At 48.1% G+C, this 15,061-nt stretch overlaps 1 protein-coding gene across 4 annotated transcripts in view; it reads left to right on the forward strand.

The window, feature by feature from the left end:
* The window catches only part of Thw (chitin-binding domain protein thawb), a 20,590-nt gene continuing 5,529 nt past the window's right edge, over window positions 1–15,061 (forward strand). Inside the window, exons 1-7 of one of the 4 annotated variants that reach the window (XM_076812996.1) lie at window positions 148–2,642; window positions 2,682–4,885; window positions 13,332–13,387; window positions 13,784–13,824; window positions 13,974–14,130; window positions 14,222–14,269; window positions 14,783–14,898. In XM_076812996.1, coding sequence (XP_076669111.1) covers window positions 13,336–13,387; window positions 13,784–13,824; window positions 13,974–14,130; window positions 14,222–14,269; window positions 14,783–14,898 — 414 coding nt within the window. In that variant the 5' untranslated portion in view covers window positions 148–2,642; window positions 2,682–4,885; window positions 13,332–13,335. The other 3 variants (XM_076812994.1, XM_076812995.1, XM_076812997.1) reach the window with 3 other exon arrangements.

The following is a 15,061-nucleotide window of genomic DNA, read 5'->3' on the forward strand; positions in this document are numbered from 1 at the left end:
CGAGTCGTCGCAATCGGCGCAGGATGCCGCGAAACTTGGTAAACAAGCCGCGGCACATCCTGCTCTCGGGCCCGCCGCTCCGCAGGTCCAGCAAGCGATAGCGGCCTTTACTCAAGCCTCCGATGAAGAGGTCAGTAACACACCCCCTCATTCTTCTACATCTGCTTAAAGTCCATAGACAATTCAACTAGATAGACTATCTTGCGCTCTATGAGATCTCGGGAGAAAGACTCATCGGGTTCCCAACAAAGCTACCTTGCGTCTCACACGAGTTTTCAATCGTAAAAGAGTAATTCACGCGTACCTCCACGTCGAGGAGGAGTTTCATGCTCCGTTGAAACATCAGTTTTGTATCTTCTAATAACGCCACCGCTTGGCAAGCGTTTACTTCAGCGCACCTTCGCTTTTCTAAGCTCCTGCTAAAATGTAATAGGAAATATCTCTATAGAGCGATGGTATATTGCGACGAGTGAATACTAGTGGCGATTAGTAACTTAAGAGTAGAGATTTTCCTTTGTTCACGTCATGTTTAATAATACAGCGAGTTGCACAGTTGATACGCGCGGAACTTTAAATAAGTAAGAAAAATTCCAAGTAGCTAATTACCGTACAGAGTGTTCGGCGGAGATGTGCTCGCAACTTTTTTGGGAGCGCGATGAGTCGAAATTTTGTATGTGCACGAAATACAATTCAGAGCTCCTCGTGAATATGATTTCAGACAAAGCCACGTTGATTTAACAGCGGCTAATAAAAACAAAAAAAAAAGCAAAAGTAACCATTATTAAAGTTTAAGAAAGTCTGAATCCTGTATACCGTGAAAAAAAAAAACACTTGGAGTAGCGTATTTGGGACAACACGGCGCTGGGATCCCCTAACAGCGTTTCTGAATCAACGAAAGAAACGTGCGTGCCCGAACTACTTGTTCATCGATTAATTTCGACGTCGCGTGCATATGATTACTATAATCTACGTCGCCAGATCTCGCATCCGTACGGATCTATGGATCCTTAACGATCACCGACAAACACCTACATCACGAACCATGCTTGTAACAATGTACTATAGCGAAGGAGATCCAATCGGTGCTCGGTTATCTGAACTATTTAAGGTAGACTCTGTAGATCCGTAGTTTATTACCCGCGAATATTTTCCGAATTACGTTAAAGTCATTAGCTGAATATTTAGTGTCGTTGTAACGTGCTATTTCGTAAGAAGGAACGACGCTGTTGCCTCGAGCGAGCCCGAAATAATAAATGTTTATGCGCCAGGGAGCTAGACCGTGTAACATGTTAATGAAATAAAGTAAAATACATTTAGGTAGGGAATGATACGGAAGGGTCATTTAACGTTAAACACGCCCGACGGGGGAGGTGGTATTATTTGCCTGTTTTACAGTTAACAATTGACGATCGCGAAGCGGCTATTGAATTATTCCAAGTAACGTACTGCGCGTTAGATTTAATTAATTCACCCTCGCTCAAGACGGGGACATTTTTCTGAGTTCTCACTGAAGATCTCTTAAGTTAAGAGTTACGAGAGTTCTTATTTGAATGAATCAGACTTGACGTGAGATGACCCAAAAGTATATGCTATAATCACTGCCTTGCCTGACGTAATTGCGTGCATCGCCGATATACAGACGTAATATGAAACGTGCCGATCAAAAAAAAAAAAGAAGAAAAAGTTTCGAGCAAGTTTATTCGACGAGGCGGATGATTAAAACAGATGATCCCGAGTATCTTACGTTGCGCACCGACCGATCGTTCCTGCAGACAGGCATTTTGTAAAATTGCAATTGGAAGAGGCAACCGATCGAACGCTATCCTATCGACAATACTTTGCGCGCAGAGCAGTATCGCGTTAGGTTCACGCGAACATCCGTATATCCGTTGAAGTCTGATGGAGGTATCATAGCTATCGACGATGGAGGAATCTGTACAACAGGAGGCGATTTATTTTCTACGTCTTTCTATGAGCGCATTCGTTGATTTCAGATGAACGAAACTTTCCAATAACGTGGGCCAGTCGCGCGATCATGTTGAATGTTAATGATAGATCGATAATAGATTCCCCAGTGTTCCGCAGGGCGCGTCGCGCCAAGGAACACCGTGCGATCCCCGGCTGAGGAAGCGAGGCAGAAGGGCCCTCAGGCTGCTCGTCGATTTTTCTATTTATTCATGCACAAGATCGGATGGAAGCGCGACATCGCTCTCAACGCGACAGCCTCGCGAGCGACGGTTGATATTTAAGGATCGCTTTTTCGGCTTGGAAATCCTTTATTAGCCGCGCGCGGCGCGCCTTGCGAAATCCCTGTACGAATTTCGTTCCCACGATGTGTAGAGTTTATAATAACAAGGACACGTGAATAAAATTATTCGTTTGTACACGCAGTTTCTCTTGTATAAATTATAAATGGGCGGGACATTGTTGCGTTCCCATAAACGTGGAAGGATGTGTGCACGAAAACCGTATCGGGTCGTTTAGACATGTATCTCATCTCCCTTTCGTACTTTTAAATGCGACCGTGATTTCACGAGACGTGTGAATTTATTCAAACGTATATGTAACACGACGATTGTCTTTATGCGAGTTTTTAGAGATCATGTATTTTGCTCCCTCCCAGCCGCCGCTTCCTCCCTTCCGTTGCTAGTCGCCCGTTCCAGCCCGACGGCTTTTTTGAGAGACTTTTCGTATCGAATGCGTGAAATATTATACTGCGTTTCGCAAGCGGGGGATGCGCAATCCCGTTGGTTTCCTCATAGTTTGGGAATTACTGTAGGCGAGCGATTCAAGGCGAACAAACTCGTGTAAAACGTTAGCTGACCAAAATGGATATTAAAGAGCGACATCATCCTTTAAGTTCACCCACTCGAGTTGATTATTGCTCATGCTTAAGCGCGGAATAGTTGAAACGAAATATGTACGTACGGTGCGGCGATGGGACCTTGCAGGCAATTACGGGAACCGCAGATTTCCGAGGGGGTAGCCTTTGGTTTCCAAGGGGACGCTCTTTCGGGCGTTTAGATCTTCCCAAATAGCGACGCGCGTGTTGCGAAAACAGCGACTGATAAATGGGAGAAAGATTTCCTCATCTGTCCGCAGCTTGCCAGATAAGGCGGGCAAGTAGAAACGCCCAGTGTGCGATCAGACACGTATCAATGATTCGCGCTACGGACGCGTGCCGCGTTAACTCTGAGATACATACACCATCGGCAAATGCCAAGTAGCAAAAAGGAAGTTGCTTAGAAAACGTCCCCTTGGGGGCCAAACGAGTCCGAAGAAATCGAAACGAGAGCTTCAGATCCGATTTAGTTGCAGAGATATTGATACTCGCGGTATTTATCTCAATCGATCGCCGATTAACGAGTAGATACCGACCTTGGCCCCATCGCGGTTATTACTTCTAGAAGCATTTTATTCGACGACGAGCTAGAACCCACCAAGGCCCGCGTTTTTCAACGTACATCCTTCCAGATCCTTTCTCCCTTCGCGCGTCGTTCGAGAGGTTTCCCGTATTACGCAACCTGCGTCACATATCGCGTTTACTTTCTTTTAATGTAACAGAGAGCCTGGCTAAGAGGATGCAGAGATCTCACGGCTCGATCCTTCTATCTCTGAATCAGACGTTGCCCCTCGATCAGCGCGAAAGAATCGCTAGAATAACGAAGCAAATGGGGGAGGGCGGGATAGGTGTTCTCTCCGAGGTTCGGGGAAGTTTTGTAGGAAAAGTTGACGGATCCGCAATGGGAACGGGAGCGCGAAATTAATTTCCGCGGGTGGCTCGCCAGGCGACGAGGCAATTAAGAGGCCCGAGCACGCCGCGAGTGGAGGTAATTAAAAGGGAAGGTAGAATCCTTCGGAATGAAAGTCGCCGCGCGCGGCTGTCACGAATATGAAGAGGTCAGGCGGGAAGAAAGCGGCCGCGACAAGTGTAACGGAGTCTAGGGGGGAGACGCAGCTTGGAAATAGCAGAGGGGAAGTATGTACGCCGTCCATCGACGGCAAGGCGACGGTACCGAGCGGCGCGATGCTCGCCCGCGATGCGAGGAGCCCCGGGCAACGCGACGGTACCTTAAAACTGTCTCAGTAAGGCACGAAGAAGAAAGAGAAAGCACGGCAGATAGCATCGGGTCACATAGGAAGAGGATGACCAAGGAGCGAGGGTTACGCGGAAAAATTCGAGGAAGACAGACGGAGGAAGCGGAGGGACAGAGAAGGCGGATGGCACGGGGAGAAGGTGAAAGAGTGGGTGTTGGGTTTCGGAGGATGGTAAAAGGTAAGCAACGCGTAAAGCGCGTGCGCTCGTCGGCTAGGTTCCTCGATACACCTAGCGGGGAGGTCTATGGATAGGGTTAGAGGGGACGACAAGAGAGATAGAGAGCGAGAGAGAGAGAGCGAGCGAGCGAGCGAGAGTTCGACAGAGGGAGGATCAACTAACGAGGAAGCAAGGAAGCGAGTGGGGGTGAGCGTAAGCGCGACGGGGGTAATAGCTGGAAGCGTGAATGGGAGTGGAACAGGGACAGCGGCCGGCAGGCCAGTCGATGGAGAGAGAAGGGTGGCTCGAGTGATCCTTGCGCGGTATGGGGTTTGCATGCCTAGTTGACGTCTCCTCAGTATCGTCCTACCTTTCGTCCGCGACGCAACCCCATCGTGCTTGTCGTACGCGCGTGCTACAGTCCACTCTGGTGTGCCCCGGCCTGCCGGTATAGATCCTTCTGCACGTAAAACCGTTCGGCGGGCTCGCGGCCAGTGATACGCGGTCCGAGGAGGGCGAGAGCTTGTTCCGGTCGCCGGTGATGTGTGCTTCTTCGTATTCGTAAATAATCGCCCGTAGCAAGTCGAGGAAGTGTGCCCTTGGGGGTGGACTCGAGTGATCGAACGTCACGTATGTATAGTTCTTGATTTTATAGATCCTAACGGGGTTTCGGGAGATCGACCTCTCATGGTCCCTTGATTACCGTTGTCGCTGCGGCACGATAATCGCGGGAGATAGGGGTGCGTGCCTCTCCAACGGGGTGGGGAAAGCATTTCGCGGAAGGGGCGGCGTTGCTGACACGCGGGCAACGCGGGATAGTAAATAAGCAATCGTAATAAGCAATACCATTATGCGTCGTCGATGAATAGTTCGTCCTCCTCGTTTCAAGTGTGTAGAAGTAAGTTCAATGTACTTTGCGCGCTGTTTACGCTGTTCCCTGGTTAGGATGGTAAAGCGACGGAGTTCGAAGGTGATAGAATACGATCCTATTGAATCACTGATAATACCTGATAGTAATTAGCTTCGCCCTGTAATTTATGCGCGTACAGCGGGGTAATTTGTGCGGTCGATATAAACGGTAATTTTCCGGAGATCGTTTCGCTAAAACTCCGATGTTTATCCACGGTTAGTTCTCTTTCGACCAGGCTCGCAGTTTCTTTGATAGAAGGTTTTTCACGAGTGGGATTTATCGTTCTTGGATACATCGTCGCGGTGGATTTTGATCTGTGGGAACGATAAGGAAGAATATGTATATATCGTAGAACTGTTGTATATTATAAAAGAATACTTGTAAAACCAATGGCAGGTAGTAGCGAGTAGTGCGGCACGTTCCTCGGCTACGTTGAATGTCATTTGAAGCGCACAAAAAACCTTCGATTCTGGAACGCGAACGTGTCATCGACTCGGAGAACTTTGAACGTATGAGAGATGAAAGAAAATGTACCGCCAAATTATAAGAATACATGATATTAATGATACGAAATACGATTTAATCTGCGAGCCCTATTCCTTTCACATTCTCAATGTAATTCATTGCCGCTTCTCCTGTCACTCCTGTTTCGTAAATTGGACGGGATCACCTTCAAACGTCGAGCTTCCGAGCGCAAAGAAACTAGAAGCAAATTCGCATATTGTTAAAGGAACCTTAGGTAGATGCTAGAGAAAAAGCAAAGTGCCGTAAACGATATCCTTGTGTCAGGATGTTAAATGGGTCGTTCACCTCTCGTTATGGCACCGATTAACTCCGTGACCTTTTGTCGTGGCACACTCAGGCCCTTTTACCGAGATCCCACACGGCCCTGCAATTTCCACCGAAATACACATTTTACTTCTTAGCCAACAGAGTTATCGCTCACACCATTCGACTTTCCTCCGTGGCTGCTTCAACCAGATATTAATTTGCCAGCAGTTTCATTTACTCGAAAGCTGGGAATCAAGAACGTTAAAGCCATCTGACTTTCGATTTAAAAATGATTCCATTTGATTGCTCCCGAGAGCTTTTCCAAACGAAGAACAGGATCTCCCAAAGAATCGAATTTTCATGGAAAATTGAAAAGCCTCTGACCCCGTTTTCGCAGGTATGATGTAAATAGCACTTTAAACGCTGGAACAATACGGCTCCTCCGAAACAATATAATTATGACGGTGATTAATTAAACATAAAGAAAAGGGGGTTCCCATGGTCGACATTGCGTTGCATCTCACGATGGAAGGGAACAACACTTCTACGGTGTCAGCCTCTTGGCAACGTCACGCACGTCAGAGCCTATAAATCCGCGAGACACCTACGCTTCCGAGTTCCGGTTTCCACGCGTAAAGCTAAATCCATTTTTCTTCTCCTCTAACGTTATATTCGCCGGGCGCGCGGTGAAAGCCCCCGCAGCTATGGATTAATAACGTAAGATGCGTTACTGCCTAGCACGGATAGCTTTTATTATCATCCGAAGACGTAACGCTTTACGTCTTCCTGAGAAACCGGCCTGAGCCTTCGGAACAGATTACGCGGAAAAAGCATCGATGCTGGCGGTGAGAAAACCGCAGACGGTTCGATTGAAATACGAAGCATCTGGAAGGCGAGCTTTTCCAAACCATGCTTCCGATCCCTGAACCTTTCGGTTGCCTGTACTTTCAGGAAAAATGGTAATCCCACTGTCGGATGCGTGAACGGCCTGAGAATACCGGGGCCCTTTTGGCAGAAAATGTATAATTAGATCCCTCGTTCTTTTCTACCATCTCCCCTTCTTCGTCGCTAAAATTGACAGAGCTATGTGGAATTTTGTGAATCGATGTTGAACGCGACAGGATCTATAAATGAAATTAATTTCGCTGAATAACTTATTGCACAAGTCCCATTATAATAGGTAATGTAACTACAAAGGAGAGATACATCAAATTGTCAAGTATCACAGACAGTTTTACTACAACTTCCCTGTGTATTAAAAAAAAAAAGAACTTCGTAACGTTTGTAGATATTTCCCTCGAAGCTGGCTTGTGACACTGAGGCAGCCCCTTCTTGCATCCGACAGTAGAATTCCCGCCAGCTACGTTCCGCGGGGCAGAGTTGCGCAAAATATCGGGTCGCAGGATAACATCGTACGCCTGCAACGTCTGATCTTCTCAGGGTGCAATAATTCAGACAATGTCATAATTATAATGCGCTCGGAAGGAATTGACGTTGAACGACAAGAGATAGGAGCCTCGTCGCTCGTCCTTCTAGTCTACCCTAATTTCTTTCCCCGCTGAATACGATGTTTCATAAGTATCCTGGAAAATGATCCTCTCGCTGCTTTATGATTAAGCCTGTAATGGATAATCGCGGCGGCATGGGGGAGCCGCGATAGCATCGCGGAGATCCTTTCAGAAAGTCCCGGCGTGTGTACCGGTAGCACGTGTGTTGTTCGTAATTCCACTTATGTCATAGTCCCTCCTCCGCGCCGCTGCTGGAGCGGCCACCCTCCTTCGCCGCCGTTAGCACGCGAGAAAACGCGAGGACAATCGGCGTTTCTCTGTGCTGAAAAAGAGACGAGAGAAGCGAGGTCGCGGAGGAGCGACTCGCAATCGCGATGCGCGAGGAGAGGCCGAGTGTGTCCCGCGAGGTCGCAGGTAGCCAGACGTGTGCTACGGCAGCCGATGTTCTTGCGGCGAAAGTGGGCTCGTCTTCCGGATCAACGGCTGCTCGATAAATCGTACGAGTCGCTCGCCTCGCTTCCGTCTCGGAGCAATGATGCGAGGATGCGCGCGATAGAAACAGCGGCAAGCAACAAGCTGCGAACCGAGCCTACCAGAGTGCAACCAGAGCGAACGATAAAACAAAAATAAAAAAAATAAAAGCTGCACGCGACAACGCAATACCCAGATTCCGCGAGCATCCCGAACGCTCGCGTAAAATACTAAAGTCTTGCCAATGCCTGTAGAAACACTTCCCTCGCAACGTCCCCTCCCCCGTTTCGTTACAGTAACCGTCCCCTGTAATTGGTATTCGCCAATCTTGGGAGCGCTCGCATCTTTGTCAATTCCACCCCTCCTAGGGCGAGGGAATCTCGAAACGCGGATCTGCCGAGTTACTCCTAGCTATTTATTATCGGGATAAAAAGAGATTTGCGGGGAACCGCGTCTTCCACCGGCGTGCACGGTAATCATAGCGTCACTTTGTTTCACCATTCCCCGGGCCTGAGGCGAATAATTCCGACTGGAATTATACGCCGAGGAGGGCCCCGCCAGCGCTGACGCGGGGCGGATATTGCCGGGCGCGCGGCCTCGCCGCGACACGACTTTTCGGTTAAACGTCGGATTGCGACGGGTCGCGACGCTCGCAATCATCCGAGATCCACGAGCCGTCCCCTGCATGGCTCAATATCGGCTTATAACCGCTTTCTAGGATCTTCTTGCCGGGCACGGTAATCAGATTCGTTCCTCCTCGTGATATCTCGACGATCTTCCGCGCCGGCAGAGGCGTCGGTGAGTGGCCCCGGATGACCTTTCTTCTGCAGTCGGGACCGGTAAACGCGGGCGGATTCTCCCTGGCTTAGGGTCAGCGCCGACACGATGCCGCGGCTCCGCGACGGTAGGAGGTCCGTACTTCCGCTTCTCTCACCGAGTCTCGGCTTGTCTTCCCGTCACCAACAGAGTAAGAGAGAGAGAGAGAGAGAGGGAGGGAGAGGCTACGACCGAAAGGCTCTCGTATGTGTCGGACTTATATTCGTGAACAGGATGTTTCATAAGGCGCCTGCTCTATAACGATCGCGCGTCGAGCGTTTCCTGTACCGAAAATACGGTGCTACTTCATTTTCTCACGCCGCTCATCCGCGACCGGCGCGCGGTACCGCTCGAAAAGCAGCCACTTTGTAAATTTCCTCCTCGGCAAAGTGCGAATAACGATCATGGGATAGCGGTAGCGATTAAGTTGGAACGCTTTCGTTAATTCGATGCGAGAAGTAAAGTGTATTGAATCCAGCAGATCGAGGCGCTCGAAAGTAGGTTGCGGATGGTCGCGGTGGATGTTGTTGCGGGGGATTTAGGGTAAATATGGAATGAATGCGACGCGTTTGGGAAATTGATACGAACAGGAGGGTAGATAGAGGCAGAGATAGGGCGGTCGCTCTCGTTGCTGGCACGTTTCGAGGATCTCTTCGATTTACATTCGCGGTGCGCCGTGTCACCGGAAAAGAAGGGTGCTTTATCAAGATGGAATAGAGGAGAAACACGGTGCCAAATAATTCAGTATGAAAGGATTATGGCACCGAAAGTCAGTCACGAAGGGAACGACCAGTTACACGAACTCTCCCATAATGAATACAATGCTTTACGTAAGATGGCACCCGCACATGGGAAGAGGCTTCGAAAAAACATGATTCTTCTTCAACGAGGCCTGTAACAACGTAAAGCGCGGATGGGCGGTGTTAAAAATTGCAACCGCGTAACAGATACAGCTGGGTGTAAAGAAACGTATGAGCCACGTCCAAACGAATAGCTGAAAAATTTAGTCTCACTGATTCTCCGATAACACGAAGAAAAATTTGTTTTAATCCATCGCACGTAAATACTTTCCTACGCGAGGCTATTGTTTTGAAAACGCGTGCGTGCGGACTGACCATGGGACACGTGCAGTTCCAAGCGGTATGCACTATCGTAAGTTTTATTTTTTTGTTAACGGTTCCCAAAATCTCTCCACTTTTTTGAGAAAGGCATTTATTGGTTGAAGACTTAACGAATCGAATGGTACTTTTTTCAAGCTGGACAGTGGGTGGGAACGACGTCAAATCGAGCCTTGAAACTTTGACATCGATTAATGTTAAGTTCATTAACAATAAACAAAATATTCTATATATAGTTTGAGAAAGCATTCCTTCAGCTTTAAAATGAGCCCAAGATGGTGGCATTATCTTTAAAAATGACCGAGATATTACAGTTTAAGTGATGACGCGTCAGCCGATTTTGTTTACATTTTCGAAACGTTAACATTAAATATTTCGAAAACTATTTGACATAGGCCGTTGAAATTGAGTATACTTCGTTTTTGCAAGGTTATCGACAAATGCTGTAATTTTGAAGAGAATCGGTGAAACTAAATTTAATTTTTCACCTATTCGTTTGGACGTGGATTAGCTCGTATGGGTAGTTCGGAGCGTTCTCCTTGCCCCGAGATGAAATTACGCAGAGAATTAGTCAGCGCGAATGAAGCTGCAAATTGCTTCGCGGGCAATGACGTTACCGCGTCGGAAAACAAAAAAAAAAAAAAAAAAACGAACGGGAAACAGTGAGCTTAGCCGATTTGTTTTCTTGCCTTCCGGAGTTACAAATGAGAAAAGAGAATTTCATGCTTTTAACCGTAATAAAATGCGCTGAGAAATGCCGCAGCTGATCCACATAATTAACTTCGCCGTTGCTCGCCTCGTTGAAGCTGAACGAATGATAGAGCAGAGAGATCTTATTACCCGTTTCAATATCACGGGTAGCTTGAACAGTAGGAGCCCAGATTTCCATAAACATCTCGGGATCTGAATAACAATACTCGCCAGCGAAACAGGAGCCTACGTGGCTTAATCTAATCGTTAAGCAAGCGATAGAAAACTCACGTAGGTACCTCTTAAATTCAAGCCGGCAAATGGTCGTGCAAGTTCGCTGCAAGATAGCCATTAAATGATTTCGACATCTTGATAAGGTAACCGAGCACAGCCTCCCAGCCGGCGCAGCTGAGCCTGTTACCCCGATGCACGGTTTTAACTAAGGATAATGGTTATAGAGCAACTGCCTTGAATCACATTCGAGAGGCGCAGACGCAACGTCCAAAGGGCCATCGGCGTGAATTTCCCCCGCGAAAAACTGCCCGCACTTATCGGCGATTCGACTTTGCGTCACTCCGCATGGGATCCCGCTAATAAAGGCCCCCATTCAACCAGCGAGTTACAATCCAGCCGGCGCGGCGTACGATCTTGCCGTTCCCACTTTCCCGACTCAGGCCTCATTGGGAAAAGTAATCTGTTCCTCCCGACACGCAACTAGTCTGGCCGATAATAATCCGGTGACTCGATCCGTTTGCCCGTTCATCGGATCGTTACCCTTGCACGATGCTCCCGTGCCGTACCATTGAATCTCAGGCCGAGCAAAGGTGAATAAACGAGCCGGAAAGGATTGATCATCTGTTTTCGCGACTTTCGATCGCGATTATAGGGGGGCCCCCATCGCGTGTAAATCGCGCGCGCGCGCAATTAAACGCGGGAGGAATTATTGTCTTTGCTGCTCGGTGGATGTGTAAGAGGACGGCCCGGCGAGCAGCATCTGGGAATAATTAAACGAGCTGTCGTAATTTCCGGATTCCTTTCGTTTCTTCTCCGTCAGGTCTCGGTGCACGCGCTGGATCGTCGACCCGGGCAGAAATTTTTCCGCGGCCACTTTCGCGCCCGCCCTGCTGCCCCCCGCGGGCGATAACCAATTCGGCCGGCGTCGCTCGGGAGAAGCAGAAGGTTACCGGTTACTCCTGAAATAATTGCCTCCTTCGAATTAGCATTACAAAAGAGGAAGGCGGCGGTACGTATGCGAGTACGCGCTCGTTAAGACGCCAAGTTTTGTTTCGCTATCTGCCGGCCTATTGTTTCGACATCGCTCTATCCGCCAGGGCCCTGTGCGGCAAGCTCCCCTTCTCCGTCGCCGGAGCCATCGGGACCGATTACTGGAAAATCGAGGTACCCCTTATTACGGGCACAGGCACAATATATTTCCCTCGACGAGCCGCCAGATTACGATGGTTAGGGATCATCGCGGAGGGGGCCGTAATCGTCCTGGGACCCGCGGACTCGTCCCGTACCGCAGGGATGAGCAGAAATTGCTCTTCGATTCTGTCCCTCGTATTCCGTTTCATTTCGCAAACGATTAAGACTGCCTGAAATACAATGGGAACGATTTGTGGCATTTTTATTCGGTAAGCAGCTTTCTCCGCGGTTTAAGAGTTGCTGCGGACGGTAAGATCGAAGTACACGCTCGGTGCTAAGGGACATAGAATCAGGAACAGGAGGATTCGATCGTTTAATAGCTGGAGCCTCGTTGCGACGAGTCAAAGCTCGCGCGCATCTCGATGCCCAATAAGCGAAATAAGAGTTCGAATTGAATCGTATGCTCGACACGACCGCGGGGGCCCGCGATGGCCGATAGCGGAATCAATTCCCGGGGAGATGCTAATAGCCGGGGGGTAAATAAAAGAGATGAACGACACCGATCGTTGAATCATATCGAATCACGCCGAGTGTAGCCGGCCGAGAGTGAAAGTACGTCATTATAATACTCATCGCGGTTCGCCCGAAAGGATTAACCATAAATTGCGAGTCGCATCAAATGCCAACTGCCAAGCTAATGACTACCGTAATCATTTTGAAAGTCCGGTAAATCGGTGAACCGTGAGAATGAACAAGATGTTCCCTACCGTCTTCGCCGGTTGCGTCATGCCCCGTTACGGCGCGGAGCAGCTATCCGCTCTTCCGACAAACGGGGCCCCTCAGCGGCGGGTGTCCGATTGAATGTCACCGAGCCACGGACACCGGGGCCCGTGCGCGAACGTGACGTTTTCTCATGGAAACCCCATTACCACGGCCAGCCGTTTGATTAGGACAATCGATTTCACGGGTAATCATAGTGAACATCCCCGCCGGCGCATTATCGCGATTCAACCGAGGCCGATTCCCTGGCCATCCTTGTTAATGGTCCATGGAACGCTGGGGACAGAGGGTGACGATGTTGAAATGCCCCGCGAGCGTCAACAGTTCATTATAGCCGTTTCGTCGTAGATTCGTTCTGTTACTGTACCGTGATTATAATTTAAATGCTACCTGTCGGGGACTTTTGTAGCTCGCGAAGGCTTGGTAAAAGCTGATAAGGGGATGATGCCTATTCCAATTCCTTTCGTTTAATTAGAAACGTACTGGTGTGATTTTAATGGTGCGTTTGTGTTGAAGTGAGATCGATTACTAGGCCATTCTTCGTGTCAGGTATCCATGAGTGCTCGTTAGTTCTCCTTCGGTGAAGTTAATCGAGAAGATATTGGTGTTAATGGGAGATTAATTGTGTATCTTTCGTTTTGTTATAGAATCATGCACAAGGATTTATCGAGAATGGCTTACCTTGAAATAATCATATTTTTGTGTAAGTATGGCGGTATTATTTAAGGCGTCATTCCGGTTAGATCGGTTGAAAAAATCGATTTTTTTTAACAGTTTTCGAAAGTACATATCCTCAAGAGGCATGAATTTTTAAACATGTCATCAAGACCGCTTTCAAAGGCATTTGAAATGCAATTATTTAATTACTTTGATATTTTTCATTTACCGTAGAAATGCAGTTTAATAAACAGAAAAAAGTTTTAGGCCTTTACTATAATTATTTTCGTCGCAATAAATTCCTGAGAATCGCTGAATTTATCGGCGCGCTAACTGGAATGACTCCTTAATCGTTGAAAGAAGTTTAATTTAATTCTACGAAGCTACGCGAACGTTATCGTCTCTAGAATTTCGGGCGTTGACGTGTCATTCATTTTTGCAGGTTCAGCAGTTAGTTTCATGCCCAGCTCCTGCAAGGCAGAGGTGATTATTATGTCTACTCATTTACGTCGCCGCCTTAGAGCGTCGCGTAAACATTTCCTGCTAGAATATAATGGAACGAGATGAATGAATGCGTTGCACGGCTCTGCAGTGAATGTTGGACTTTGTCATGAATCGTTTTCCCTTTCCAGTCGGAGAATAGCAACAAAAGGACGAGCCTGCCGGGGTTGTTATCGGGGCTGGATCTATCGGGCGCAGATCCATCGGCAGAAGAGAACGCGGAATCCTTGAGAAGAATCGTAAAAAGATCGGCACCGGAGAAGAATGGCGAGTACCAAGTTTATCAAGGTCCCAATGCTGACTTACTAACGCCGTTAACTAACTATTAACCGCTTCTATTATATTCTCTAAAATACTTTCTTCGCCTTTCCTTTCCCAGTCTTCTTCGGCAACGCGGATCTTCTCAAGGAATGGCTCAAAGGAGCGGGTATTATTATTAATACTGTACAAGTACTGCATCGACCACTTTCTCTTCCAGCTTCCTACCGCGCGTAGAGCAAAGCGCGTGCATCTAGTTAAGTAGTATTCTTTTGAAACCGATCGACGCGACAACCCGATCCCCCGATCGCTAGGGTAATCGATAGCGATCGACGGGAAAAAGGAAAACGTTGAGGAAAATCAAGGAACGAATCTGTACTACCTCCTCTATTTCATCTAGTTCAAAGTTTCAGAAGAATACCATTTTACGCCATTATGTATAATACGCGTAAAGTGGCGTAAAGTGAACTTCCATTCGAGAAGGTTTCGTTTGCATGCGCACAACGAGCTTGCATGGAAATTAAGGCATTCCTCGGTGCTTGTTTCTCGAACCTCGCCCGCGCTGTGAGACCTTAGGAAACACGTAGGAAGTAGGAGCTCCGCTGAGGAAAAGCGGTGGCACCGGATGATTATCGAGTGGAGATGATCTAGTCGTTTAAAAGAACGCATGCTTTGTTGTTAGGCGTGACAGGACAACCCGGAGTAGACTTCCCGGCTCTGACAACGATTCCGGCTACATCGTTCAGTTGCCGCGGCTTGAAAGGTGGTTACTACGCGGACCTGGAGACAAATTGTCAAGTAAGTAATAAATGGCCCTGATAGCTCTTGCTCGGCGTAATTGCTGCCGTCGCGTAGAAGATTCATAGTCGGATATGTAATCAGGGGAAGGTTGAAGAGTACTCTGCGCGCAGGCACGAGGATTTTTATATTAAAACGCTTGGGATTGTGCGTGCCCGCGGGA

This window comes from Andrena cerasifolii, chromosome 5 (genome assembly GCF_050908995.1).
Source record: "Andrena cerasifolii isolate SP2316 chromosome 5, iyAndCera1_principal, whole genome shotgun sequence".
NCBI lineage: Eukaryota > Metazoa > Arthropoda > Insecta > Hymenoptera > Andrenidae > Andrena > Andrena cerasifolii.